Source organism: Peromyscus eremicus, chromosome 12, assembly GCF_949786415.1.
Source record: "Peromyscus eremicus chromosome 12, PerEre_H2_v1, whole genome shotgun sequence".
NCBI lineage: Eukaryota > Metazoa > Chordata > Mammalia > Rodentia > Cricetidae > Peromyscus > Peromyscus eremicus.
The window spans coordinates 8,141,076-8,166,710 of NC_081428.1; the positions used below are offsets into that span (position 1 = coordinate 8,141,076).

Below are 25,635 nucleotides of genomic sequence, written 5' to 3' on the forward strand. Positions count from 1 at the left end.
CAAGGCCAGGCTCCTCGCCACAGACAGCTGCTTTCTTCTCCCCTGTCCTCACATGACCTTTCCTGTCTGCTGTCCCTGCTGGGAGTAGATCAGGTCTCACCCTAACGACCTCATTTTAATTTGTCTCTAAAGGTGTCACATTCGGAGGTAGCAGAGGCTTCAACATAGGAATTTGAAGAGGACCCTAACATGGTCTCCACAAATGAGATTAGAATTTACCAATGTGGTCCCTTTCTTTAGAAAAAATAACCGTTGAGCTGGCCTGACAGCTCCTTTGGTAGACTGCTTACCTTGTAAGCATAAAGACCTCAGTTCAATGCCCCAGAACCCATGTTGAAAACAACAGAAACAACAAACAAAAGCCTGGCCTTGATGGCACACGCTTGCAATCCCAGTACTGGGGACGCACTAACAGGGAGCTCCTGGGGCGCTCAAGTCAGCCTAGCTACTAGGAAAGTTCCAGGTCAGTGAGCAATCCTGTCTCAAAATACAGGGTGGCTAGCAGCTGAAGAGTGATAGTCTAGGTTGCCCTCCGGCCTCCATGCACACACGTGTGCTCCTGCACATACAGACACAAAGAGAAGATAAATCCCTCACTTACTGGTAGCTGGCATTATTGTCTAACAGTGGAGTGAGGCCTGTCCGATTTCAGTGATATTTATTTATCCATGGAGCCTCCTCACTCTGTAGCCCAGCCTGGCCTCACGTTTGCAGTTCTCCCTGCTTTCATCTCTCCGTGCTGGGATTACAGGCATATACCACCAAATTCAGCACAGGGACCATGAGGTAACTGTTTCTTCCAGGTTGGACATGACCACTGCCATCTTGAAGCAGATCGGCTGTGCTGATCTGCCTAGGACCCTCATGAGATCGAGCCTGTCAACATACCCTCCTAGAAGGAGAAGGTAGGGTCATGAGACTCCCAAGACTTTTGCAAATCCTCATGAGGACCCTCCCCAAGGTCCCAATCACTGCACTATGAGAGGTAAACAACCATGGTAGGAATTCCCCATGGGATAGCTGTCCAAAGTCACTTAGGGAACTTTTTGGTGGTATGAGTCACCCATGCTCCTGTTTATAACCCCAGTAAGTGGTCCTGTCATGCTGAGAAGACATCGATTTGGGCCATCCTCCCCAACCTCTGCCTCTTACAGTAATTTATCCTCCTTCTGTGGTGATCTGTGAGTTTCGCTAAAATCTGTGGGGGAGAGAAATCTTTACTGAAGAGGCCATTAGGATTTGGGGAGTGCTAAGTTATGTAAGCGAAGTCCGAAGGCTCCCACACATGGGCTGCTAGAGGGGAGGACCCCAGTAAACCTCTGCTCAATTCTGGACGACAACTTTGTTCCCAATGCAAGACTGCACTCTTTCCCCATATCAGCTGTCTGTGGTGTGATATCTACAAAAATAGTTTTGTTATTATATGAAGCTTAAATATATGTTACAGGCTTCAATATAAGTTAGGGCTTTTGCTTTCAACATAGGCCATCTTGTAAGCAGGGAATGCACGTAGCTCCGGCCTGGAAGCCAGCCCTATTTATGTCTTCACTGGTAAATCTGTTTCCTGGTGGTGTTTTCTCGGTCATGTGCCACCTTTCATCATAAGCTGATTAACTCCAGTTGGTCCCAGTTTGCTCCACGTCTAGCTGGTCCACATTCCCGGATGGGATTCCCTCAGATATCTCACTGAATGTACACCAACTCGGATGCGGGTGTCTGCGGAAGGCAGGTGGCAGATCCAAGGCTCCGGGCCACATTCCCCCATCATTCCTGCGTACCTACAGATATCAATCCCAGAACACAGTGCCCTGAAAACACGTCTGTAGCAAAGAAGTACAAACATGTACCCCGTTTGTCTGTGGAACCAGATGTCTGAGACGCTCCCTTGAGCAAAGGGCTGCCACAGATAATACACTCATTTACCACTCAGGAAACACAATCCTTTCATTGAAAAGTGATGACATTAAGTTGAACCAGCTCCCAGCACTGCTCTGAATTATTCTCAGTGTGTCTGTGGCACACAGAGGACCATACACAGACAACAAATGCAGTAACCAAGAGGCTTTCCAGACCCTGCTAGAAAAAACAGTCCATCTTGCATTCTTTCCGAATCTGTCTCACTTTGTGATAGGTCTCTGTGTAAGTGTTCTATTGGTTTAGTCTCACAAACCCCAGCAGATAACAAGGGGCTTCTATCTACATCAGACTCAGAAGAAAACAAGAGAGTCCAAAAAGGAAGTGGTCTGTCTGTCCAGCTTCACTGATCGGTGGAGGGTAGCAGAAAAGGTCCGATGCTTAACGATCTGCAGGTTCTTGAGACAACGCACCGTTTTGAGAATGACTTAAGAATGCTCAGACAGTTCCTCCCAGGAACCTTGGAAGTGCCTGCCACAATGAAAGCCTGATTTGCCCTCAATGTTCCTCTAAGCACATGGCAGCCAGTTCACCTGGGAACTCTGGGGTATCCTCGTGAAGAAGATTGGGGTAACTGAGTATGGTGGTGCATATCTGTAAATTGAGCACTCAGAAGGTTGAGGCAGGAGGACTGTGACTTCAAGGGCAGTCTAGGTTGTATATGGTAAGAACTTAATCTAAAAAAAAAAACACAGAAGGAGATAGTTGGGTATGGTGGCAGTACATGTATGTGTTCTCAGAAGGCTGAGGCAGGAGGATTATGACTTCATGGCAAGCCTGGACTACATGCTTCTTCTTGAAGAAGAAGAAAAGAAAAAAGAAGAGGCAGTAGAAGCAGAAGGAGAGAGGAGGAGGAAGGGGGGAGGGAGGGAGTGGAGGAGGCTAAGGTTGGATCTGAGAATCTTAGGTTCCTTCACGCTCTGAAACGCTGCGATTCTTACAGTAAAATGTCCACACCACACAACTGCTCCTTTATCTCTAACTTCCGGGTGAGCTGTGCAGCAGGAACACAAGTCCTACTGGCTTTGTAGCCATGCAAACCTTTGAGCCTGTAGTTCCTGTGGGAAAGGGACACACCGATTTAAGGACGGTGGCACCTACTGAAAAACATTCTGTGAACAGTTATGAACGGTGTCGCAACCAGGACAATCCAAACAGCTAATGTACACCTATCCCATCACATATCCACCTCTTTCCCTGACTGGGGACCTAAATAAAGAACAGAGACCAGAACAGAAGCAAGATGCATGGCCATCCTTCTGTGATTCTCCCTGGGAAATCCTGACCCATCAATGTGAAAAACATGCTGAGTTGTCTTGAGCTGCCACTCAGCCCATCAGTCACGTCAACCTTTGGAAACACTCACTGCGGGTGAAATTAACCAGGGGCTGCTAGAATAGAAAATGCCCCCAAGTCCTCCACCTCTCCATACCCATTGGTATCTGTGCCAAGAGTTTTAAGTAAACACTGGTACTCTGTAGCACACACTCCATGTTTTAAGATGTATCAATAAATAAAGAAGCAGCCATAGTGAGGAAAAAGTGTATTTCACAGCCATTATAAAAGTACATATATTCAATAATGGTGACATAAATATAGTCCTTACTTATGACCAAACCATACAACTAAAATGGACTCTTCCTCCTGGACCTCACACAATGACAGTTCGGTCCTTCCCATCAGCAGCCACAGGCTGACTGAAATAAATCACAGGCAAAGACTCATGAAGGACGGTCATGGGTCCAACAGACGACACTCCATACCTAACAAAAGGATAGTCAAGTTTTCCATATAAATATAACAAAACAAGAATTTAACATTTCTTCTTCCCCTTGGTTTCACAGAGTTGTCTGTCAGGTGCATGCACACCCCCAAACACAGCTCGTCTCCCCTCTTTGCTCCCCTATGCCTCCCGCTGGGTTCACTACACACCTGAGTTCCGAGTCGGTTACCAGTGGCAACACGGGCAGCTGGGGGTGCATCTGACACCATTCTCGAAGCGTTCGAAGAATGGGAAACACTTTCTCCATAAGCTAATACCAACACACACACACACACACACACACACACACACACACACACACGTGAGGAGAGCATACAGCCAGAAAAAGACATAAGGGGCTACAAAAAAGGGGCAGGGCACACAGGTATACATCCTACCAACTTGCACAGCCAGAGGGTTACAGTTGGCAGTCATCTTTCAAAAAGGATTCTTCACTCATCAAAACTCAAACACATTGCGCCAATACAGCGTCTGTAGATGATTCTTCCCTTCCCTCTGCTTAGAGAGGTCTGTTTTCAATGTTAAGTCCTGGAAGCTGAGCTGAAGCCATGCTGAAGAACAGCATTGGCTGCTGGGACGAGACAGGCCTCCTCCTAACAGGCCCTAGGGAGGGGTGAGTCCCTCCCTAGGACTAAGCAGCCCAGGTCTTTCCAAGTTCAGCCAAGACTAGAACATCTTGCTTCCAGGGTTGGCCAAATGTGTGTTCTCTTCTTGCCCAGTCAGAGCTGTGAGAGGCCGAAGGACGCCACCATTGGTAAATGAGAGACGGGGACCCTGTCTCAGCCCTCACTGGCAAAGGCTGGCTTCATGATTTTAATGAAATTAGCCCACTTCAGAATCAATGGACCAAGACAATGAACCTGGCTTCACGGCTACAGGTGTGGTCTCTGATTACATCTGAAATAGCCAAAGATCGAAGATTCTGGGCTCTTCCCTAACTCATCTCCTAAACCAACTGTGACCCAACTTGTACCGATTCTTCCCCTCCTTACAATGCTGCTCATGACTGAGCAGTCCCCTGCTGAGTACCAGGGTCCAGGATCCACACAGAGCCAGTCCCCCGTCAAGTGCCAGCTGGACATGATCAGACAACACCAGATTCCACAAAAGACACAAGGGGCGTCACAGTCACAAAACCAGAAATGCATCTTTGGTTCAATCCTGGAGGGGGAAGGCGCAGACTGTAACGTGGAGGACACTGCTTTCTTTGGGGACGAAACTGTCCACGAACATGCTCCCAGTGGGCAAGCCTGTTCCCAGCCCCCAGCACAGCTAAGCTCCAACCGCAGCAGAAGAATGTACAGCAAATGCCTCCTTCTTGCATCTCAATTCTGCCTTAAGAATCCCTTCTCTCTTTCTCCAGAACCTTCCGGAGCTATGTTCTATGCCTTCAGCTGCTGCCACAATGTAAACACAGGATGGCTACGCTGCTGTCCCCTCATGCAGGCCACCAGGGTCTAATGCTGCTGCCATCGGCACCCAGACCAGCTTTCTAGCCGTCTGGGCTGCAGCCTCGCAGAGAAACATGAACTTGGTCGAAGTACTTCCCATCTGGCCACCTAGGCTTTTAAAAATTGTTATTTTGAGCCAGACAAAGGGGTATACACTTGCAATCCCAGCACTCTGGAAGCTGAGGCAGGAGGATGATGAGTCTGAAGTCAACCTGGGCTACTCAATGAGACCCTGACTCAAAGAAAAAAGAAAAAAAAAAAGAGAAGAAAGAAAAAAAGAGTTACTTCAATTTAATAGCATCATATAAAGTAAGATTTCTTTGGACAAGTTCATTCAATCTTAGCAAGTTTCAATTTAAAAAAAAAAAAGTTAAAATAAAGGCAGAAAAGACCATTTGTGAAAACATTGCATGGGAATGAGTGTTTTCAGTCTTCATCTTCCATCTGGGCTCTCACGGTTGGGTTCCATCTTTGTCTGAGGCTCTATCCCATCTTCCTCTGGGGTTCCTGGGGTCTGGCACTGTGCCTCACCAATTCTGCTCTCCCACAGGGACTCACAGATAGGGTACAAAAGGTTGCTTCCCTCGGGAGGAATCCCTAGGCTGGATGAACATCCTTGCAGTGGCATGGTCCCTGTGAGACTGTGGCTGGCCACTGAACAGAACAGTCTGTGAGAGGCACACATGGAGCGGAGAAGGGAAGGAAGGCCAGGTCCCGATCTGGAAATCCGAGTGGTCCCGCAGATGGGGGTGTGGTTTTCAGCTCTGAACCCGGCCGGGGGATACTGGAGAGGACTGGATGAGGGGTTGTAGGAAAGAGGGTCTCAGACTGGAATGGATGGCTCCTACAACCAGCCCCCCTGGTTCTCAGCATCTCATAGGGTTCCTAAGTGAGGCTTGGTGTGTGGGCTTTGAGTCTGTGGATTGCAGCTGATCTGAGCTCGGAACATTGTGCGGAAGGAATGAAGGATGCTCTTGTGAGGTTGACTGCTCATGCCCTGATGTATGTGCGGAGCGCTGTTCTCACGGAGACCCAGAATCTTGCCATCCTGTGTTAACACTGGCCCTTTACACCATCTGCCAGGTCAAAGGAGAGGCTGGAGGGGGCCGTGGGCTGCAGCGGGGACAAGCTGGCCTCCAGGGACCTGTCTAAGGAAGGTTGCAGGCTCTGGTGCCGCTTCCTCAGCATCTGTCCAATGCCCATCATGGGGAACCTTCCCCTGCTTTTCACACAGTTGGGGCTCCCCAGAGGCTGTGTGAGTCCATTGCTGGGAACCGGAGGAGGGGAACACACACCCTCCTCTTTCGGGGAGATGCTCTTATCTTCATGACCGAAAGAGACCAGCGTGGAATGCAGTGGAGTTTGGAGAGGCGATGTGCTTCCAGACAGCAGCCCCGGAGAGAGTGTCCTCTCACTAGAATTTCTCCGAGCCAAGCTCACAGGTGAGTTCAGGATCCTATAGTGGTGGGAAGGGGACAGCAGTTCTATGTGGTCCTCGCGATCCACAGACTCAAAGGAGCGTACCATATCCAGCAGCAGAGGCTCTTCCTTGGGGAGGATGCTGGCACTTCCTGGCCCTGGCTGGTGTGGCTCTAGTTTCTTTACAATCCTGGGTGTCCTGGGAGGTGGGACAGGGATGAATTCCATGGAAGAAGAAGCCACACAATTGGAATCGGAGGTTTTGCGGAAAAGATTACGGCAGCCGAAGGAATCTACACACCAAGGAAGCAAGACCGTGAAAAGAGATTCAGAAAGAGCCTCACATGGCCATCCTGCCTGTGCTGTCCCCCAGCTTAACTGAGATAGCAACCTGGTACAGGGCAGGAGGAAGCATGAAACCAATGACCTGGGATAGTTAGAGGAAGCGTCAACCAAAGCTCCCGAGGTCCCAGCAGGAGCCCCAGAAGTCCTTCTAGGCTATAGGAGACAAGAGGCTGGACCAGAAGCCCTAACATCCACCATTGATAACTGAAAATTCCTGACTCTACCAAGAGGCCTTTGAACAAAGAGGTTTACCTGCTCAACAGAACATCCATTAAGCTTGGAGGTCCACAGAATCTGACTTACTGAACCCACACACAACTGGTCTCTTGACTGCTGATCCCAGAAGGACTTGTGTCCCTCAACTTTCTTGTTAAGTTCATCATGGTAAAAAAAAAAATGTGACAGAAAGTTGATCAATTTAGTGTCTTTCTGCGTACAGTTTGGCAAAGTATACACAGCTATTTCATCCTATAGAAATAATGCTGCCTTACAGTTATTTCATCCTATAGAAATAATGCTGCCTTACACAGTTATTTCATCCTATAGAAATAATGCTGCCTCACACAGCTATTTCATCCTATAGAAATAATGCTGCCTTACAGTTATTTCATCCTATAGAAATAATGCTGCCTTACACAGTTATTTCATCCTATAGAAACAATGCTGCCATTACACAGTTATTTCATCCTATAGAAATAATGCTGCCTTACAGTTATTTCATCCCATAGAAATAATGCTGCCTTACACAGTTATTTCATCCTATAGAAACAATGCTGCCATTACACAGTTATTTCATCCTATAGAAATAATGCTGCCTTACAGTTATTTCATCCCATAGAAATAATGCTGCCTTACACAGTTATTTCATCCCATAGAAATAATGCTGCCTTACACAGTTATTTCATCCTATAGAAATAATGCTGCCCTTACACAGTTATTTCATCCTATAGAAATAATGCTGCCATTACACAGTTATTTCATCCTATAGAAATAATGCTGCCATTACATGCTGGTGCACTTGTCTCCCTACACTCTGGCAATTCCCACCCTACCTGCAGATCCTTGAACTTGGCCACTCTAGGAATGTAAATAGCCTCATACAGTATCCAGACTTTGAAGCCTGGCTCATTCCCTTAGTGCAAAAGCTTACAGGTTCATCTGGGCTGTGGATGTCTCTCTTATTTCAAGCCTCCCTTGTGGCTTTGAACTCAACACAGCCGAGTCAACTTCAAACAGAAATATGAGGCAAAGGCAACCAGCCAATGCCCAGACTTTCCATCCTGAGTTGGCACAGACCAGAATCCAGGTTTGTGAACTGTACCAGGAAAGAGAGAGAAAACCTCCCGAGAGGCTTGACACGTGGGCGGAAGAAAGCCAAGTTCATGCAGAATAAACTCTGTCTTGGGCTCTTCTCACTGCGTAACATTGTATGGGCTTCATCATGGCCCAGCTGCAGGAGCAAGCTGCTGCCCAGTGGGGGTGACTTCAGGAGCAGCTCAGGGCACTGAGAATCTCCCTTGCCCACATAAATAAATACTCAGACATGGAAGTAAACCTCCTCGGGCAGCAGATGCCTGAGATGTGACAGCAGAAAGAAGTAAGATTTCATTAATGGCTAATATTGTCACTGCTCCAGCTGGCTCGGGAGCATGGCTTCCTCTCTGAGGTCTGCGGCGTTAGTGCACCAAAACAAGCTGCACCGGGCAATAAAGGGATAGTAGCTGCCACCCCGGGGGCTCTCTAAGCAAAGCAACAAGCCTGAGTGGACCTCAGACGGCCACACCCCTCCCCGAGCCTCAGATGCTGCAACCTCTGTAAATAAATAATAAAACCTCTGCGACCAGACTACAATAATGGGAGCTCCTGCCTCAGGATTCCATGTTAGGACACCCCCAGCTTCCGTGTCTCCCTCGCGGGGGTGTTTCTCCTGGAAGGAGCCTCACATGTGTCAGTGATCAATGATGGCCTGGATTCTGAGCCAGGACACGTTGGATCCAATGTGTAGGGCTAACAGCCAGGGCCTATGACACCGAGGGCTTGACCTTTGGCTCCCAGCAAACAGTAGAGCTGGGACTTGAACTTGGGTCTGAGAACCCTACCATCACTCTAGAACCCAGACACAGCAGTCACGCTTGAATGCCTCATAGGGTCATGTTTCTAAGAAAAGCTCCAATAAGACCACGCCCAGCACTTGCTCCCCCCCCCCCCCGCCCCGCCCTCCTGCTCCTGTTCCTCTCTACCTATCCCACTGACCCCTGGAATCTCATGTACTCACTGTGGCCCAGAACATGGTGTGTACCAACCTCTCATCCTGCACAACTTCATCTAGTCCTGTGCCCTCATCTCCTTCTGTGATACCTCATACCCTCGCCTCTGGTCCCACAGTACCATGTAATCAAATCTCTGCCTTACATGCCACGAATCCCCAGACTCTTTATACCACAATTATCTACCTGATCTCTGCTCCCTCAGTACCACATACCCCAGCCTCTGCTCCAACAACACTTTCTACCCTAATTTCTGCCTCTACAGTTCTATGTACCCCAACTCTTCTTCCACAGTCCCGCACACTCTGACGACTTGCGGCCACATCTGAACACCCTCTCCTGCAGCACTAGGTACCCTAGTCTCTGTTCCCATTATACTATGTGCCCCCCTCTGTCTTCTCAAATCCTGCACAGGTGGTCAGCACCCTACCGTTTGGCTCCCAAGTCCCATTGCCTTAGATGTGTGAACGGTACCTTCCAAAAGGCACAATCACCTCCGTCCTGAGCCTACACAGGCACCCGCAATGAGCTGACCCACCTTTGTCGGGAAAGCCTGCCTTGGAAGTCTTCCGGTCTTTGAGCAGGGCTTTGGTGTTCTGGATCTGTGTGATGAGTGAGGTTGAAGGCTGTTTGTGGGAGGGCAGGCTCTTGTCCAACTTCTTGGAAAACGGACGATGGAGAAAATCACCCCTCTTTTCTTGTTCTTTGGGCTTTTTATCCTTCAAATCGAAAGTGAACACACATATTCAGACACCCACAAGAATATACTTTAGGATTCTTCTCTGAAAAGTAACCCAAATAGGAGAGGGGAACCCCAGCTTTTACATGTTGTGTACTTTGCAGCGTGTGGATTAAGGGGAGGGGGTAGGGACTGAGGTCTAGCCCATGCTCCAGGGTGCAGTTCCCTCTGCCTGGGAGCAAATAAATGGGGATTCTCTCTAGCTCACATGCCCTGTGTCGACATGTTCCAGAGTGGTCAAGGCCACCCTATGTGACCAGGTATCCTGGAAGAATCTGAAGGAACTAAGGCGCAAACAACCCAGAATTCTAAAGAACTACTGTGTGCATCTGAAGTACTGCCCTAGTTGGGCACGCAGGTGCAGACCTGTGATTTCATTATTCTGAGATTAATCTAGGAGGATTTCAAGTTCAAGGCCAGACTGACCTACACAGTGAGACCTGGCTGTAGTTAATCTTGACCTTCAACGTGAATGGATTGAGCAACATGTAGGGGCTTTAAAAAGCCTGCTCCTGGAGGTGTCTATGAGGGCGATTCCTGGGGCCCTTAGCTCATGAGAGCACTGATCCTATCTACACATCTGTTGATGGCTTCAAAATTTGGACAGAATGTTAGGAAAGAGGTGACACTTAGGGGGCGGGGCTTGATGGAGAGAGAGGTCACTGACAGTGTGTGATTGGCAGCTACATTTTGTCTTGGCCTCTTCCTGTCGCTCCATTTGTTCCCCATCTGCCATGATATAAACAGCTCTGCTATGCCCTTACCCCTACGGCCTGAAACCGCTGAAATCAGAAGCAAAATGATTTGTCCTATAAGTTGTTTTTCTCAGGCAGATAGCACAACAATGGAAAAGCCCAACACAGACCCTGTCTAAAAACACCAAACCCACCCACCCATCCATCCATCCATCCATCCATCCATCCATCCACCCATCCATCCACCCATCCATCATCAAGTGGTACCCTCAGATCCCAACTGTAATGAACTCTTTGCCAACAGAGAGATAACTGCTTTCGTTAACCTCAGACCCAGTGTGTTTAGTCTAAACTCCATAGAGCCCTGAGAAGTCCTATTAGGTCTGTAACCTTTTCTCTCGTCTAGGCATGGGAGCATCTGCACATGGATCTAAACCTCGTAGGTATGCTGCCATTTGTTTTAGCTGTAGATTTCATCTTTACAGAATCAGATCATAATCCTGCTAATGGGCGTGGACATGACTGTTTGATTTGTCTTCAACCCCACAGCCTCTGGCGTCAAGCCAGGTCCATAGAAGCAGCATTATAAGCAGCTATTTGGAAGGAGAAAGGGTCAGTGGAAACTGAACTGAATTAAAATTAATTGAGTTCAAGTTTCTGGGAACGGTGAGGCCACGAAGCAGCTGCAGAGGGAGGAATCATTTCTCTGGCGACTGTACTGATGTTTACCGCTAAACACAGGCAAGGCATCCCTAACCTCGCCCGGCTGAGGGGAAAAGGCAGCTTTCCACATTTTTTTGCCTTCAAGTTGAAGAGGACTTGCAATTCGAGGGAGCTCATCAATTTTTCATTTATGTGCTGAAAGGCTTTGTGAGGAAGCATCGCTTTGCACTTCTACAAAGTACCTTACCCACCAAGGATGCCCAGCACCTTCGTAGAGAGCTCATTATGCCAGGGTCACTGACGGGAAAGAACAATAGCGGAGAAACGGGAAGTGGGGGGCTGGTCTCCAGGGCCACTGGCGGGGGCTGTAGCTTCTGGAAGATCTAACCCTTAGCCAGTGAAGGGGATGTGAGATAGATGGAGAGGCCTGCCCAGCTCCTACAGGCTCCTTCCACAGCCGCCACTGCCATTAGCAAGGGCACAGGGAGCCGTGATGAGGAAACAGCCTGGGCTGGCCCAGTGATTTACCCCAGGAACAGGCTGAAAACAGATCTCCAAGCCCTAAGTCAGTCCTGTGGACTGTTGACTCCACATGGCCGGGGGTAGGGTCAGGAGGTGGCAGCTGGGGGGACACGCAGGAGGCGACTCCTAATAAAAGGAAGACCTCAGCTGCACTTCTGCCTCTCAGCTGTGCTACCCAACACATGGAACCTTCCATCACGTTGTGAGGCAGCAAGAAGGGCCTCCCTCCCCAGATGCTAGCCTCAAGTTCTTGGAAATGTAAGAAATAAACTTCTGTTGTTCATAAATGATCTGGTCTCAGGCATTCTGTTATAACAACAGAAAATGCACTAAGACATCCAGGACAGTATGAGGTATGTTCTAGGTGACCATGGGAAGAAGGTCAGCAGGAGAAAAACCAGTTTCCACTGTTCTCTGCTCCTCTGTTTCATGTAACACAAACAGTCCACTTTCTACCTTTTCTAAAGCAAAAAAGAACAAGCTTTTATAGCAAACACACGGAGACAGACAGACATACACAGAAACAAGCGTGTGCATCAGCATACACAAACACTCACTCACACCACAGATGTACACATAGACACAGACACACAGAGAGACAGACAGATAAACCCACACACAGAGACAGACAGGCAAACCCACACACAGAGACAGACAGGCAGGCAGATAAACACGTACACAGAGACAGACAGACAGACAAACACACAGAAGCACATACAGACACACACACACACACACACACACACACACACACACACACACACACACACGCTCCTGAGTAGCATGAAGGAGGATATGATAGGTCTGTCCTGAAAAGTCTGGAAGAACTTCTTTTGTTCATTTTCTTTTTTAATCTCTGTTCTTATGCAAAGTTACCATTTCTCTCTGTTAATACCACAGCAGGAAGAAACACATGAGATGCACTTTAAAACAAAACTCCATAGAAAAGATCAAACTGCATTCACCCCATTTTAGAATAATAATAATAAAAAGACCAGCAAAGGCTCCTTCAGGCTGCTATGCAGCCCCATGCATAGAGGTCTGCCTGCAGCTGGAAGGGGTCTACTGTAGCTCCTTTCCAGCCCCTTTGGGGGTTCTTGATAGTTTAAGAATCAGGTTATACAAGCTCTGGGGCCGGTCTCCCCAGGCAGACTGAACTTAGTAGCAAGAAGTGTGTGAGCTGTGGGGGTCCACTGCAGAGGAGTCCACGGCTGGCCTGGGAGACCAAGTTTGCCCCGATCAAGGGAGGGATATGCGAGGAGGAGGAGGAATTGCTTGCTGGCCCGCACCTGCCAGGTATCCCTGCTAAGGCCATCTTTGCTGGGCCGCAGCATGCGAACCATCAGAACGTGCATCTCCACAGAGATTTCATTGAAACTATTTCCAGGGAGCTGTCAAGAAGTCGCCCCTGAACACTCCTTGAACGGGATGAACCTTGGGCCAGTTCATGTGTAAGTGCAGATGTCCAAAGGAGAGATGTTTATTTAACCGGCTGATCCCACTGCCTCAAACACGTGCCAATGATCACCCAGTTAGACCTTTTCATTTGTTTAACCTATTTTCTCTAAAGGAAATCCCCTACGGAGCTGGATGCTAACAATGCCTTATATAACAGAAAATAATCTTCAGAGAGACAGACTACACTTTTCCTTCCGAGGGCATGTGTCCCACCTACCAGTTCTGGGGCTGGCAGGGTCCAGGTTCCCTGATTCTCCTCAGTCAGGGTTCACTAGCATCCGTGAGGCCTAGAGGACTAGTGAGGAAATTCACAATCTTGACCCTTCGCACTTTTTCCTTATAACCCACAGGACAGTTTATAACAAGTCAGACCAGAGAGGGCCACATGAGGTGGGTCAAGAACGTGTGTGTGTGTGTGTGTGTGTGTGTGTGTGTGTGTGTGTGTGTGTGTGACAGAGAGAGAGAAACAGCCAGAGAGAGAGAGAGAGAGACAGACAGACAGACAGACAGACAGATATCAGTTGATATTAGCTGTTGTTCTCAATCCTGCTCTACCTTATTTACAGAATCAGAGTCTCTTGTTGAGCTTGGAGAGCACAGATGATTTGGCTAGTCTAACTAGCTAGCCTTGGGGATCCCCTGTCTCCTGAGTACTGAGGTTACAGGTGGACCACTATGCCCATCCAGCTTTGATATGGGTGCAAGGGATCTGAACCCAAGATCTCAACACAGAGCAAAAGTACCTTGTCCACTGAGCCACTGTTCCAGTCCCACAAGCAGAAACCTGACCTCTAGCCAGCAATTCTACCCACTAGAGACACGTACAAACAGTTACAAATTTTTTTAACGTGGGCCCAGAAAGGATGATTTGCATTAAGCTCCTTAATATCCTGTACCATTGAAGAAACAAATCCACTGAGCGTTTAGAGACAGTGCGTGTCTGCTCCAGCAGCCAACCTGAGGGGAAGGCCCAGTCCTCGGCCTCTAAGCCCTGAGCTCCAGAGAGCTGTTCCCTTTGAGAGTCTCCCTTCCTGACTCTCTAGAGGCAAGGCAGTCACCAAAGAACCACCACCATGGCAGCAGCTTGGCAGTGAACTCCATCCCTGGCTCTCTGCAACTTGCTGTGACCACAGGCAAACTCCTGTCACCTCCAGGGAAGTGCATCCCCATCTGTAACTACAAGTGTGGTCCTTCCCAGCTCTGCAGCACAAGCAAAAACCCATCCTGCATCTGCGTGGTATTCAGAATGGCAGACAGTCCGATTTAACAAGGACAGGTTCTGATTTAACAAGGACAGGGACTCTGCGCCTCCAGTCATCCCAGGCTGGAAGAACTGCCCCTGGGGAAGCTGACTTCTCTCCCACATAGAGGGTGACTATGGCACAGGAAGAGCCCTGGAGGCTCAGGGCACTTGGAGATCTTCCATCGGTGGGTGAATTCCATCAAGTTCAGCTCACTGGGAGCTTGACTGATAACTAAGGGCTTCATGCAGCTGCTTAGAGAGTCAGAGCCAGCCACCTCTCCCGCCCTGGATGGCCAGTGTTCCCAGATGTCATGAGACAGCTGGCATTGGTTCCTTTATGCCTCTCATATTAGAGAAAGCCAGATTTGGCAAACGCAGAAAACAAAACAACAAAATCTACGAGTGAGTTTAAAAAAAGAAGAGTTAATTCATAAATCAGACCACAGAGCCAGGACCCCTGGGCTGCTGCAAATGCTGTGTCTCATGCAGAGGAAACAGGAATGCAAGACCATGAGAACAGCCAGCTCCACACAGCATGCACCAGCCCATCTGAGGAGGATCTGATCAACTCTTGAGAGGGTTCTGTGCACCTCAATTCAGGGTAAGAAAAGAGGCCTGCGGGGCTTGGTCCAGGACAGACACTGACTGGTACTCAGGATCACATGGCAGTTCATTCCACGGGTCAGCTTGGCTAGGCTACGTGATCTGGTGTGCAGTTAACTCCAGTGTATAAGCTACTGTGTAGAGGGCGTTTAGCATCTTTAACCACCCCATCAGCGGGTGCGGGTGACCTTCCTCAGTGTGCTGTGTCTCACCCAGTCAGCTGAGAAGAACAGGTAGAGTTGGAGAGCTGCCGCAGAGTGCTTGCTACCCAACCACGAGGACCTGCATTTGGATGTTAGCACTCACGTCAAAAGCCGGCGTGGTCTTGGGCACATCTGTAACCCTGGCACTTTGAGGGGCTGAGAAAAGAGGTTTTCTGAGGCTTTTCAGCCTAGCTGAAAAAACAGTTATAGGCTCAGGGAGAGACTCTGCCTCAAAAGAATGAAGTACGAAGTGACAGAAGAGGTACACCCAATGCACTCTCCTGTCTCTATAGTTAGTTTCACACACACGTGCACATAAACCACACACGCAAGAATTTAAAAGATGGTTATCTGTCTGTCTATAATCAATCTATCTTTCTACCATATTTCTGTTTTCATATGTGTACGCAAGTGAGAGAGCATGTATCTCTCTGGAGAGTCTGGCTAATCCACCAGAAACCCCCAAGCTCTTACCTGCACAGCATGGAATTCAAAGTCTTTTGTCCAGGTGTCCAGGGAGGCCTGGGAAGACACCAATTTTCATCAATTCAAGAAGCTGCATCTATTACTTATTCCCAAAACCCCACTCCCAGGCCTCCCCCTACACCTCTGATGGAAAATTAATCATTTCAATATATATTATATTATTATATATTCTATTATATAGTAATTATATATTCATGTGCGCGTGTGTGTGTGTGTGTGTGTGTGTGTGTGTGCGCGCGCGCGCGCGCGCGCGCGCACCATATATATGCAGTGCTCATGGAGGACAGAAGACAGCTTTAGATACTCTGAAACTGGGGTTACAGGCTGTTGTGTGGCTCCACGCCGGTGCTGGAAACAGCACCAGGGTCCTCGGCCAGAACAGTAACTGCTGAGCCATCTCTCCAGCCCCAAGTCATATAGATGTTTAAGTAAGTCATAAGCTTCACGTCTGAATATTCACCTTTAAACTTACAGTCCCAATAGGTTAGCAATATCTCAAACTTTCTATGTTGGAGTTTAAACCTCTGGAACCACGGAATATAAGCCTGTTTGGAGTCGGGTCTTCATAGTGATAGTTGAATTAAAATGAGGTGGTCAGGACGACCCTTCTGCAACGTGACTGGTGTCATTACAAGAGGGGAGTCTGGACACAGGAATGCACCTAAGATGGCATGAGAAGGAAGCCAAAAAGGGAAGCTCGGCAGCAGCCATCAGAAGCCTAGACGAAGGCTTGGAGCAGGTTCCCTCTGCTGTCCCTCGGGAAGAACCAGCCTAAGTCACCCGGACCTCTAGAACTGAGACACAGTAGATTTGGGCCCTGAGTGATATTTGTTACAACAGCCAGCTCAGAAGAAGCCAGTTCCCTGTTGCTCCATGACCAAGGTCTTGTCTGGAAAGATCTCTTGCTTCTAGCCTACATTTTATAAATCGACATTATTTTTTAGGAGATTTCAACAAAAATGGCACTGCACCACATTTTTTTCAAGATAGGTTCTCACTGTGAGCCTTGAACTCACAGAGCTCGACAGGCCACTACCTCCTGAGTGCTGTAATTAAAAGCATGCTCCATTACACCTAGCCCATCTGAAGTCATCTTCAATAGCCATTTTAAAAACGATGACCAGCCTGTCTCCATGCCAGCGGGCCTCAGGTTCTCTGGACACCACGCATTGGTGTTTCTAACTGAGATGCTCCCTTCTCCCCCTTTTTTGAGACTGGGTCCTTCTACTTAGTTGTCCTGACTGTCCTGAAACTCACATGTAGAGCAGGCTGGTCTCCAACTCACAGAGATCCCCCTGCCTCTGCCTCCCAAATGCTGGGATTAAAGGCATGCGCCACCACACCCAGTTGGTTATACGTTCCAAATTTACAAAACAGTCTTTCTTTTCACAGGAAAAGGCAGAATAATTCTTAATATTCTAGCACTGTAATCCCCAAAGGGAAGTTTCGAAAACTCAATTAAGCTTATTTGTCCTCTAGTACAGAAAAGAAGAGAAATGAGGAAATAAAGGAGGCCACCCACACACTCGGGGCACAGGACACAACTTCATGATATCCTTGGAGCTTGTGGCCCTCCAGCCAAATCCCGGATGAAATGCAACCCTACACTCCATTCCCTGCCCTCCCCTTCACCCCTGCATTGTGTCCCCTCTCTTCTCATGCCAGCTAGTGGACCTCCAAGTGGCCGCACTAGGGAAGCCTGGGCCCTCTGAGACCTCCCTAGAACTCTCTCTACCCAGCCCCACCCCACTCCCTAGGTTCCCACCGAGACAAGTTGAGCAATCTCGTCACAGCCTGTAATTCAATTAGCAGAAGTAACGCTGCACACTGGAGAAACAAATGGATCCTAGGAAACTGAACTGCAGCTTGCCCATTAGTGCTCCTATTTAAATCCTAACTGTTCAATATTTCAGCAAATGTTTAAAACGTCCGTCGTGCGCTTTCGGGCCAAGTGGAAATAACCGTCAGAGAGAGGGAATCGGAATGAGAGATGGGCTCTTTCCCATCAGGGTTCTGGCACTTAGAGGCACAGCCGCAGAAGGCGGGGTGTGAGAGAACGGACAAGAAGACAGAGCCCAGGCAACGAGGCACAGAGGACGCTCGGGGCACCAGGCACCTTTTTTTTTTTTTTTTATCGAATGCAAACTGAGAAGTGAATTCTGCATGTCCCAGACTCCAGCAGGGTGGCAAGTCTCAGTGCACATGGTAGTGAGAGGCCTTTTCCAACTATCTGGCAACAAAGCCTCTTGCCCGTGATGCTGTGGGCACTGAACTAAGAGCTGGAACTTGGAACACTCTACCCTCTTCAGCTGCCTCAGTTCAATCCGTTTTCTGGCCTAGGACAAGAACCATTTCATTCCTTCATTTGCTCACTTAGCAAATATTTACTGGTATTACACGGTACTTCCACCATCCCAGGGACCGTGCAGGCTCCTTGGAGGTTAACATGGTCCTTGCTCTGGTCGAACTCATGGACCACATTGGGAGAGTCATTTGTTCACTGGGTGATCCCCTTAAACAAATGAGAAAGTGCTGAGACCAGCCCTGTACGTAGGCCACTATATGGCAGCTGCCTTAGAGAGAATGGGGACCTAGTGGCAGATGTCAGGAAATGCCTAGGGTCCATGAGGAGCTGGCCAAGCCGCCAGATCTGAAGATACATGGGCACTGAGGGAGAAGATCCAGGAAGGAGTAACAGAGTAGGCACAACCCTGGCGGGCAGCGTGATAAACAAGCCCCAAGGCCCAGGGGAGTGGGCACAAAGCAAGAAGAAGGCTGGGCTTCACTTGGGTGTGAGGCCAAGACATTGGGCCAAAGCAAATAGCACCCGACTCCTGCATAGGTGGCCACATGGCATGGAGCCTTCGAAGGCTTCAAGAAGGGAAGTGACATGATGTGACTGGAGATGTCCCAGTCACCTAGACAACTGCCCAGCTGGCTCTGCTGAGTTTTGCCCATATCATCTTCCCTGATTCTAAGGCCTACCAAGCATCCCTCCCTCCTGGATCTCCCAGCTCCTCTGGCTTTTTTCTCCCCTGCCCTCAGGCTCTGTCGAAAACAGGCAGCCAGCAAGCCCAGCCTCTGCTCCATTGTTGAGCTCCCGTAACAGTAACATTCCCGCTCAGCCCTCAAATGTGATCAAATCCCTAGACAGAGCTGGGTCAAGTGAACCCCAACGGGAGGCCTTGCTAGCAGCCGGTGAGCTTCTCACATGGTGGGGATGAAAACTTGATGTAGGAAAAGAAGGCCTGACCTCAGTCTGAAGGGGAGTCCTTTCTGATCTCTCTCTCCTACAGTAAATGAATTCCGGGGTTCTCCACGAAGTTCCAGCGACAGGGCCCCAGGAGTTCTGACAAATTCTCTACAGGGAAGGGTATGGCTCGTTGGAACGAAACTGAGTTAAAAGAGCTACCCTGGTGGGCAGGAAGCCCTGTACTCCTGGTGCGGGGTCTGGAAGTACAACATGCACTTTGGGTCCAAGTTTGCAACAATCTGAGCGGCCCCAGGACACTAGTTTCGACTGCATCCATGAACTGTAGTGTTTTGCTCTGAGGTACAATGCAGGTCACCTCAAGACCCTGGGGACAGCTGACTGGAAAAACTCACTTCCATCCAGAATTTTCCCTGCCCTTTACCTTGCTTCTTCCTTCTCAGCCCTTTTTGAGTACCCCAGTTTTTGTTTCCAGCTGTGAGTACTCGGGGGACTCATCTAGATGGGGCTTTCAGAACAAGTCAGCATATCACAGAGACACCCATGCATCATAGTTACTGCAGCTTTACTCACAATAACCAAGCCAGGGAACAAACCCTGGTGTCCAGCCACTGAGGGATGGGTAAGGAAGGTGTGGTCTACATCCTACATACACAAAGGTTTTGGCTTGGTTTTGTGTTTTTTCAGCAAGAAAGAATAACAAAGTCATGTCCTTTGCAGGAAAATGGATGAAACTGGGAAAATCATATTAAGTGAATCAAGCCAGCCCCAGAAGACAAACATCATTTTTCTCTCGTGTGTGGTCCCTAGATCTTATAGAAACAAAAACCACGTATGTATACGCCATGAACACAGAAGCAAAGCTGTCTAGGGGGGCAGAGGACTAATTCTGGAGCAGGGAGAGAAGGAGGGGGAGGGAGGGAGGAAGGAGGGGAAAGGAAGGAGGAAGGAGGGGGAGGGAGGGAAGGAGGGGGAGGGAGGGAGGAAAAAGGGGGAGGGAAGGAGGAAGAAGGGGGAGGGAGGAAGAAGGGGGATGGAGGGAGGAAAGGGGGAGGGAGGGAGGAAAGGGGGAGGAAGGGAGGAAGAAGGGGGAGGGAGGGAGGGAAGGGGGAGGGAGGGAGGAAGAAGGGGGATGGAGGAAGAAGGGGGATGGAGGGAGGAAGGAGAGGGAGAGAGGGAGGGAGGGAGGAAGGAGGGGGAGGGAGGGAGGAAGGAGGGGGAGGGAAGGGTATATACTTAAAGTAGTTTATGTACTTGCATGAAATGTCCTATGTAAAGCAACACTATATATAATTAATATATAGAAGGGAAATTTAAAGATAAAAGACATTTAACAAATTTCATTGAGTAGACTAGGATAAAACAAAACAAAACAAAAACAGCATCTTGTCTCCCAAGATTGAATGTCAGTGGTCTGGGGTACGGACTGAGGTGTTTAAATGTTTCCAGTGATGTGCGGCACATAAGGCCTGTGGTTTGGAGGCGGAGCAACATTGGCTCCGCTGTAAACCAGTTCTCCGGGCTCAGCTGTGAGGGTGTGTGTCCTTTGGTGCTTCTGCGTCCTGCGGTAACTGGCTTTCTTTCCTAAGAGCCCCTGAATTTGCTTCAGGCCCACTCACCTCATAGGGCTCCTTGGTGGCTCTGCACTTCTCTATCTGGTAGAGCTGGGTCTTGTAGCAGATGCTATCTTGGATGTCAGATTTCTACCGGAGGAAGAAATAAAAAGCACAGCTTAAGTCTTGGGACACGGAAACATCCACGACACAGTCATGGATTTTTCAACCAGTGCTCAGCTAAGAAAAAGTCAAAGAACGGCCGGCAGACCAGCAAGCTTCAGTGCAAGGCCTCATCCCAGCACTGAGCACGAGGAGAGCCTGGGCACGGAGTCAGGCAGCCCTGGGCCAGACTCCGCTCTCCACTGGATCTCGGGCCTTTCATCTGCCCAGTGTTTATTGTGGGAGGAGAAAGCGGAAACCAAATAATTAAGCTGGAAGAACAACCTACTTACCACACTGAGTAGGAAGTGGCATGCTCCCTTGCTCACTGTAAACAAGGGCGGGAATGTAGCTCAGCTGGTAGAGTGCTTGCCTAGCACTCATGAGCTGAGTTCTGTCTACAGCACCAAGCAAAACCAGACATGGTGGCATACACCTGGAATCCCAGGGGAGTGGGTGCTGAAGGATCGGGGTTCAAAGTCACCTTTGACTACATAGAAAGTGTGAGGCTAGCCTGGGACAGGACACCCAGTCTCAAACAAAGAAAACCAGCGTGAAACCACAGCACACAAAGGAAGGCCATGGCAAGCCACAGAGGAAGCTAGTGGAAGAGGAGGCTTACACTGCTCATCTCTTGAGTCTAAGTGGAAGAGAAAGGAAGACAGACAAACGGGGGAGATGGGCATCCGAGCTCACTGGATTTCAAAATCACACACGGGTTGTTAGTGATTGGCCAAGATTAACTGTGACAGTGCCTGCGGGGCAATTAACGGAGCCACATCTGGATGTTACAGAGTGCACCAGCTGCAGTCGTAGGCGGAGATCAGTCCACTCCACTTGCCTACAGCTTGGATTCTCAGTCCGGGTCCGTCTTACGATTGAAGAATTGTCATTACTCAATAAATCCAAACGCTTCTCCAGTCAGAGCTGCAAGGTCTGGGTTTCCAGGGAATGCTTCCCAGGGGACAGAACCACATTCAGCTTTGCAACACTCAAAACTGATGCTAGAGAAAGTTGAAGAGAAGAAAAGACAGCAGAAGGCAAGGAGCCTGGGCCAACCAAGATGCAGCCTAAGAGTTCCCGACACAGTGTCCCTCCTGCGTGACATGAATTATGCTACAGAATCAAGAGCGTGAATGACCAAACTTGCTCCATGTAAATGTGGAAGTAGCCATGGGACACTGCTTCTGGAACAAGCACCCCTCCATCTAACTTTGAGAAACACAAAGACCTAGAACACCTGAGCCTGGAGCAACATTATTCAGTAACGTACAAAACTAAGAACTTCCCTATACATCAGCCTCATCAAGACACTCTCAAATCCTGAATAGCATGTGTCATTTAAAAAACAAAATCAGTGTGCGCACACCCTCCTCTTATTTGGGAACCATTTGAAAAATCAACTTTTAGCCTCTGGCATGGTCTCCAAATGATATTACCTGGAGCCTGAATGAAAAAGTTGTACAGAGGCATCTATAAGAATACTCATATTGATAATTTATCATGTACCACTGCACTAATACATCATCTACATCATAAAATATACAACCAAGTAGGAATTTAAAAGGATACGATGAGAAAGAGATTTGGAGATGCGATCTCTTACAGAAGAGAATTGAAAAACAGCCTCAAATCCCGCCTGTCTCTTAGGGTCTTCTGATGAGAGCGGAGAACCACTGTGTGGGATGGAGATCATCTTACCCCTCCCTTCCCACTCTGTAATAAGAGAACATACCACTGTGGTTTGTGTGGGGCTCCCGGAAGCTCACCTTCTGGAGCTTGGCTCCTCATGTGGCAGTGTTAAGAAGTGGGAGAGCCCTTAACTTCCCACTCTCCCACAAAGGGGCCTGGCACAAGATAATCAAGTCATCGGGGGCATGGTTCATGGAAGGGACCGATACTGTCTCATACAGTATGTCAGTGACCGAAAAAGTGATAGTTAGAAAGTGAGATACCACATTCACTTGGCCATTCTGCCTGAAGTTATTTCCCTTCTCTGGCAAGTTGTGACAGAGAATGGGGACGATCCTCAGAGGCTGGGGCGTGATCTCAGCTGTCACTTTCCAAAGCCATAGGCTCAAACAAGCCTTTTTTTAAAAGAGTATCCAGCCCCTTGGGTATTTTGTTATAGTAACAGAAGACATACATACGTACACATACACACACACACACACACAGTAATACATGTTACAATATATATTACATATTGCATAATATATATCACATATTAAAACTTTATTACGGTTGCAGATCCTGTCTATGTCAGTGTTAACTGTCAACTTGGCACAGCCTAGAAGCACTTGGAAAATAGAGTTTCAGCTGAGTAACTGTGTGCCAGGCTGCTCTGTGGGCATGTCTGTGAAGGACTGTCTTGATTATTAGTTGACGCAGAGGGCCCAGCACACTGTGGGCAGTACGTCCCCTGGGCAGGTGGTTCTGGGCTGGGTAATAAAGCTAACAAGCTAAAATACAAGCCACTAGTAACAGTCCTCCATTGGTCCCCGGCTCCAGTTCTCACACCGACTGCCCTTGATGAGGAACTGCGACGTGGAAGTATAAACCAAATAAACCTTTCCCTCCCCAAGTTGCTTTCTGTCAGAGTATTTTATCTCAGCACCAGAATAAGACTAAGATAACATGTCACCTGATGCCATTGTCCTGTGACTGACGGCCACCGCAGAGGTACCATCTCATAGCCTCAGGGCTCAAGACGGGTCCCCACCAGAAGTACAAAACATTTATTTCCTCATGATCATTCTTCTTGTTTGGGAAAGCATTGTAGTGTTTCTTTTCACGTTCATCACACACACACACACACACACACACACACACACACACACACACACGTACATATAGTGTTTCTTTTCACGTTCATCACACACACACACACACGTACATACACACGTACACACACACACACACACATGTACACACACAGACGTACACACACATACATACCAAGAAAGCTCTGGGTGTATTTTCTTGGAAGCAAAATATATGCTGAATCAGCTTGGGAACACCTGCACCTCCATCCAGATGTTTGGCTGACCTCCAGTCAAGCTTCTTCATATGCATGTTATCTAACTACCTCTCGGCTTATCTGCTAACAAGAGCTTCCACAGGACCATCATGCCTCATGGACATGACTTTGGTCATTTCTGCTCTGTCAAGGGGACGCATTTCTCCAGCTGCAGACGAATTTTCATCTTTTGCTCTAAGATAGAAACTTTAAAATGTTTCTAAACCTATTGCTTGGTGGGATTTTGTGACCCATCAGGCTAATGAGTGACTTTAAACAGCACCCAACGATCTCTGGAAGTCTCTGATCTTACCATCGAGGTTCTGTCTTCCTAACAGAGACACACCACCAGATCTCAAGGTGCCATATACACAGGACCGAGGTCGTCTTTAAGAGAGAGGGTTCAATCAAATCTCAGGTGGGCGTCTGTCAACCCTGAGCTTCTCTGGTTGACTTCCTGTTAGAGCTGGTCGGTACTACACCCACCCTTCTGCATTAACGTGGAACAGTTTTGCATAGACTCCATACATTGTCTGACAGAATTCTTTTCAACAGACTGTCCATTTGGAGATGACTGACACATGAACTACTGTGGCCAAGATGATAAGGGTAGTTAACACTGGCGTACCACCATCTACCCATAAAGTGGGTATCCAAACTGTACTTCACGTGTGGCACAAGGCACACCAGGTCTTTCTGTTATTTATTTATTTTCTAATGTGTATGAGTGTTTTGCCTATATGTATGTGCATCGCGTGTGGGCCTTGTGTCAGAGAAGGCCAGAAGAGGGTGTTGGATCCCCTGGGACTGGAGTGTCATATGGTTATGAACCATTTTGTAGGTGCTGGGAATCGAACCCAGGGCCTCTGCAAGAGCAACCATGCTCTTAAATGTTAAGCCACCTCTTCACCCTGTCACTTGGACTTTTTAACATCTGGCCTTGTGAAGTTGTCAGAGTCAACCCAGTGAAGCCCACTGTGTTCTTATTTTGGGGAGAAGTAAACCTATATATATATATATTTTTTTTTTTTTTTCTCTTAGCACCTGGTTCCGGGGCCTCCTGCAAATCTCAGTTTTATGTAAGTCATTTATAGGAAATCATACAATATTTGCTTACAACTATGCACATCTTCCACACACTTTAAATCTCTGAATTACTTACAATACCTAACGCAATGCCCATGCTATGCAACTATTGTTTAGGGGATAAGAAGAAAGGAATCTGCACATGTTCAGCACTAACACAATATTCTAAATATTTTGGATCTGTGGTTGGTTGAATCCTGCAGACACAAATCATCAGAGAGAGGACCATCCAGTGGCTTTTCCATACCCCATACTTTATAGATGCAGGCATGGCTCCACAACTTTTAATAGCAGGGAAGGCTCCAGTTCCTCTAAAGCCAAGAACCCAAAGAGCTAACAGGTGACAGGGTACGGACAGACAACTGACAACAGAAGATAGACAAAGCTCAAGCCTCTCAGGGGTCAGCTAGGGCTAATTGTGAGGAGAACCTGGAACACATCTCAGGTCAGGAGCGCCGCCTACGAAACCGGGTTTTGCGAGTACTTTATACACCACATTCCAGAGACTCGGCCTCACGTTTTAGGCTAAAATAACAGCATGGATCAAGTGTCAGTATCTGCGCAACACCAGACAGAAGAAACTCCTCCAGGGTCCCACTTACCCCTGACAAATAGCGCTCGAGTTTCTTGTTTAACAGGAAGTAGATGGCCAAGATGTGGCAGGCGCGATTGGAGAGCACCGTGTTGATGACGTCGCTGTTCTTGTAGCCCAGCTTTTCAGTCATGTGCAGCACCACACTGGGGCTCAGGTCTTCCAGAGAAATCCTGTGAGGGTAGACACAGAGACCCCGTCACCTCTCCACCTTCACAGAG

At 48.3% G+C, this 25,635-nt stretch overlaps 1 protein-coding gene across 1 annotated transcript in view; it reads right to left on the reverse strand.

Annotated features, from left to right (window-relative positions):
• Positions 1-4,549: 4,549 nt before the first annotated feature.
• Positions 4,550-25,635, reverse strand: part of LOC131922846 (hormonally up-regulated neu tumor-associated kinase) — a 67,028-nt gene continuing 45,942 nt past the window's right edge. The window contains exons 7-11 of the mRNA XM_059277694.1: positions 25,425-25,587; positions 20,622-20,705; positions 15,780-15,827; positions 9,718-9,898; positions 4,550-6,860 (exon numbers count right to left, since the gene is read on the reverse strand). Coding sequence (XP_059133677.1) covers positions 6,202-6,860; positions 9,718-9,898; positions 15,780-15,827; positions 20,622-20,705; positions 25,425-25,587 — 1,135 coding nt within the window. The 3' untranslated portion in view covers positions 4,550-6,201. The remainder of the gene's footprint in view (positions 6,861-9,717; positions 9,899-15,779; positions 15,828-20,621; positions 20,706-25,424; positions 25,588-25,635) is intronic.